Source organism: Morone saxatilis, unplaced genomic scaffold (genome assembly GCF_004916995.1).
Source record: "Morone saxatilis isolate NCDOM2014 unplaced genomic scaffold, NCSU_SB_2.0 Contig16, whole genome shotgun sequence".
In the NCBI taxonomy this organism is placed as follows: Eukaryota; Metazoa; Chordata; class Actinopteri; family Moronidae; genus Morone; species Morone saxatilis.
Genome location: NW_023339718.1, coordinates 13415412 through 13419267, shown reverse-complemented (window position 1 = coordinate 13419267; position 3856 = coordinate 13415412). Strand labels below are relative to the sequence as shown.

Below are 3856 nucleotides of genomic sequence, written 5' to 3'. Positions count from 1 at the left end.
TAGATAGATAGATAGATATTTAACTTAACCTAAAAAAACTTTATTATTTTACTTTTATTTTTCATTTCATTTTATATGTTACTTTATATTGCTATTTATTTCCTAACATTTTTTTAGCTTACCCATACCTATGTTAACTCAGTACTTACATTTTTTTATTTAATTTTACTGTAGTTAATTTAAAGTTAACTTTAAGTTGAAGTTAGATTGAAAAAATAATAATACAATTTTTAAAAAACTTTTTATTCATATTTTTCTATTACTAATTTAATTTTAAACATAACTTTCTTTGCATAGATTTTTTTTTATGTTTCGATGATTTTGTGTTTTGTATGTTAAACCTGAACTTTACGTGCAATGTATTTTAATTTGATGGTATTTGTTCATTCAGTTGCTGTATAATTTAATGTTGTGTGTTTTTGATCGGGTATAGCTGTAACGCTGTACTGATTTTACTGTACCATATATTCGGTTTTTTTCTCAATGAGCTGGGTCGTGAATGACGCAGAAGCTCCAACAGCGAATCACGAGCGTCCAATAGCGGAAAAGAGTGAGGGAGCCTCAGAGCCACATAGCACAGTTCTGTGAAGTAACTACTGCATATATACTGCTGTTAATTCAATATTACCAGTTTTATATCTCAAAAACTTTGCAGTGAGCTGCCCCAACAAGCTGAAATGAAGACACTAGTTGTAGGAGTTGGCGGGTAAGTCCAAAGGATTGTAAACATTAATGTGTTGATGTCTTGACTTCCCCCACAAAACAAGCTTGTTATTGTTCTCCTTGAGTGATTTTGCATCCAGATAGGCTTTGACCTCAGATAGTATTTTTCGTGCTTAACGTTTTACATGCAACAAGAGATACAAAGTGAAAACACAGGTTGCTTTTAGTTGAGCCTTTATTCAACGTGTCACTTGGTGTTTTATTGTGTAAGTGACAAGACAGCAGGTTACAGAAAGACACCAGAACATGAATTAATACTACTGGATTACATGTTAATATTGGCTAACATACATTGAGTGGGAGCAGCAGGGGCACCATCAGATCAATACAGCATGTGACAACCATGTGGCATCTGAGACTGATAAGAGATGGTTGCTTTACAGAGAAAAGAGATAATGCGCCTCTGTAGCAGTGCTAAGAGCTTTTTATTATTTCTGACATTAATTGCACATTCTGCAGAAAGGTGCGTAGAAAGATGAAATCAGGATGCCTGGCGAAGGTCTATTAAATACTGCTCACAGTCTGTGTGCAGGATTTATGTACTTCCTTTTCAGATATTTTCTAATGGGACTGGTGTTCAAATATTAACTCACTGTCTGTTCTAGTTTCAAGTGTGTTGCACTTCAGACCACACAGATGTGTACCGACCACATCCTGACTGACATAATTTTTTGAGGCTTAAACGAGAGTTTAAAAAAACTGCTAAATATATATATTAAGTGGTATTTCATATTTATTTTCATATTTCATAACACATTTTTAATTAAAAAACCATTACATTTGTCTTTTAAACAATTTTAGCCAAAATATGTACTTGAGTGTGACATTTTAAATGTTGGCTGATTGCTCAGTCAGGCTCTGGTGCTGACACGCCCTGGAGTACACATCTACACCACTAGCTGTTTAAGTGGTGCAGCTCTAAAATATACAAAAGGTGTTTTTAGTGATATGTTTTCTTTCAGGATGACCAATGGAGGGAAATCTACTCTTTCTAGTAGTCTACACCAGCAGATACCCAACAGCTGCATCATTGCACAGGATTCATATTTTAAGGTAGAGTGTAAGAGATTCTTTAAATATTATCACTGCATTTTACACTTTTGAAGTCATGCAGGAAATCTGAGAGCTTGAGTGATAACAGCGGATGATTTTATTCTTCAGGATGATTCGGCGGTTCCAGAGGACAGCAATGGGTTTAAGCAATATGACAGTAAGGAGAATAAATCCTTTCTTAACACTGATGTTGGAAATATACTGTGAGTATTTAGACCCACTACTGTGTTGCAGTTACACAATTTGATCACATCATGTCACGTGAAGACATTTTCACTGCAGCTGTAGTCCATCCATCTGAAAATGGTGGATAGATTTATGTATGGATGGATAAGTGTAAGGGAGTAGCCACCGTTAAGAACACTGAGGTCATGTCCTTGGTGTTTTTTCTGGGAATTTGGGGAGTTTTGTGCAGATGGTGGAAAAATAATTATTCCCAATATATTTAATACTGACTTCTATTAGGCCAAAACAAAGATAAAATACTTAAATGGTTAATCAGTTATCAGTCTTGTACTTTTCTGATTGTGTTCTGTTTAAGTACTTGATGCTCTCCACATGGACACGATGATGAGCGATGTTGACTCATGGCAAAGAGATCCTGAGACGTTCCAGAGGCAGCGGGGCCTGGACCCAGAGCGCACAACACCCTCAGCCGGTCGTGAGGTGTTTGTGCTGATAGTGGAAGGCTTCCTAATTTTCAACTACAGGTACACGAGGGAGGGTTTAGTGAAGTTACTGTGTTATCATTTCAACATTTTATTTTACGGATCTAGAATTAGATTTCAACTTAAATTGTTATTGTTTTTGCAAAGTAACCACTCAGTTGTGGTTTATTTCTGACCATAAGTGTTACCTAGGATTTATTTAATGATGTGAAAATGTATCTCCTAATAATAACAAATGCTTTAACTCTCTGTTGTGTTTTACTTTTCCAGGCCTCTGAATGAGCTATTTGACAAAAGATACTTCATTGAAATACCTTACGATGTCTGCAAGAGGAGACGAAGGTGTCAGATTTGATCTTTTATCTCTTTTCTTTTTTACTTTTTAATAAGTTTTGTCTCCATTTAATTTCATTTTTTTAATGATTGAGTTAAAAAAAACAAGAGAAAAAGTTTGTTTCTTCATGTTTTACCTATGAGGCTGTCTTTGATTAACAGTTCGAGGGTGTACACGCCTCCTGATCCTCCGGGCTACTTTGAAGGACACGTGTGGCCAATGTACCTGAAGAACCGTCAGGAGATGGAGAAGATGGTGTCAGGAATTGGTGAGTGTCCAGTTAAAGATACCATGTGTTTAGCATGTGACGCTGATGCGGTAAAGACTGGGATTTATTGGAGCAGATGGGGTATTAATGTGTTTGAGACCTGAAAAATGATGATAAACTAAATCTATTGTCACTGTAGCAGATGTACAAGTGTAAAATAATAAAATAAATTAAGCTTATTTGTTCAACATCTGTTTTTTTTAGTATTTCTGGATGGACTGAAGCCAAAGGAAGAGCTTCTGGCTGCTGTGTGTAAAGATGTTTGTCAGGAAATAGAAAGGCTCAGGGGTAAGCTGCCTAAAGCTGGGATGTGATTAAGACAATGTTTCTTGTGTTCAAGTCTTCTGCCATAAAAACTTTCTAACGATTTACTGCATTTTATAGTTTATAAAATATTTCTGGAGCAAATTATTTAAATGTTTGCAGCTGTGAGTTGTCCTTAGATTAGCCTGGTACATTGCATTGTGGGACAATAGTGTACATCCACAGCACACTCACAAATGTTGTTTAGTACGCACGCTGACATTTTAATGGTTAACTTTTTCAGTGCGAGCACACTACATACTTAAAACCTGCTAGAACTATCATGTAGTTTTGTACTGGGATAAAGTTGCCTTGTAACGTGTAGATAATAATGGTTTTAAAGGAGTTTTAGGAAAGACATAATTCATGTTTTTTTTTACTCCTACCTTTGAGACAGACCTATTACATACAATACATCAACAACAAATTATATAAGTCATAAGACAAATCAAACAATTTTCTACTAAATTTGTGTTTTCCTTATCCTTTGTGAATGAGCCTGAATTA

The 3856-nt window shown here is 35.4% G+C and overlaps 1 protein-coding gene across 1 annotated transcript in view; it reads left to right on the top strand.

Moving 5' to 3' along the window:
• The first annotated feature begins 548 nt into the window (after positions 1 to 548).
• The window catches only part of nmrk1 (nicotinamide riboside kinase 1), a 3982-nt gene continuing 674 nt past the window's right edge, over positions 549 to 3856 (top strand). The window contains exons 1-7 of the mRNA XM_035657628.1: positions 549 to 706; positions 1686 to 1776; positions 1885 to 1933; positions 2318 to 2486; positions 2715 to 2786; positions 2940 to 3046; positions 3251 to 3334. Coding sequence (XP_035513521.1) covers positions 678 to 706; positions 1686 to 1776; positions 1885 to 1933; positions 2318 to 2486; positions 2715 to 2786; positions 2940 to 3046; positions 3251 to 3334 — 601 coding nt within the window. The 5' untranslated portion in view covers positions 549 to 677. The remainder of the gene's footprint in view (positions 707 to 1685; positions 1777 to 1884; positions 1934 to 2317; positions 2487 to 2714; positions 2787 to 2939; positions 3047 to 3250; positions 3335 to 3856) is intronic.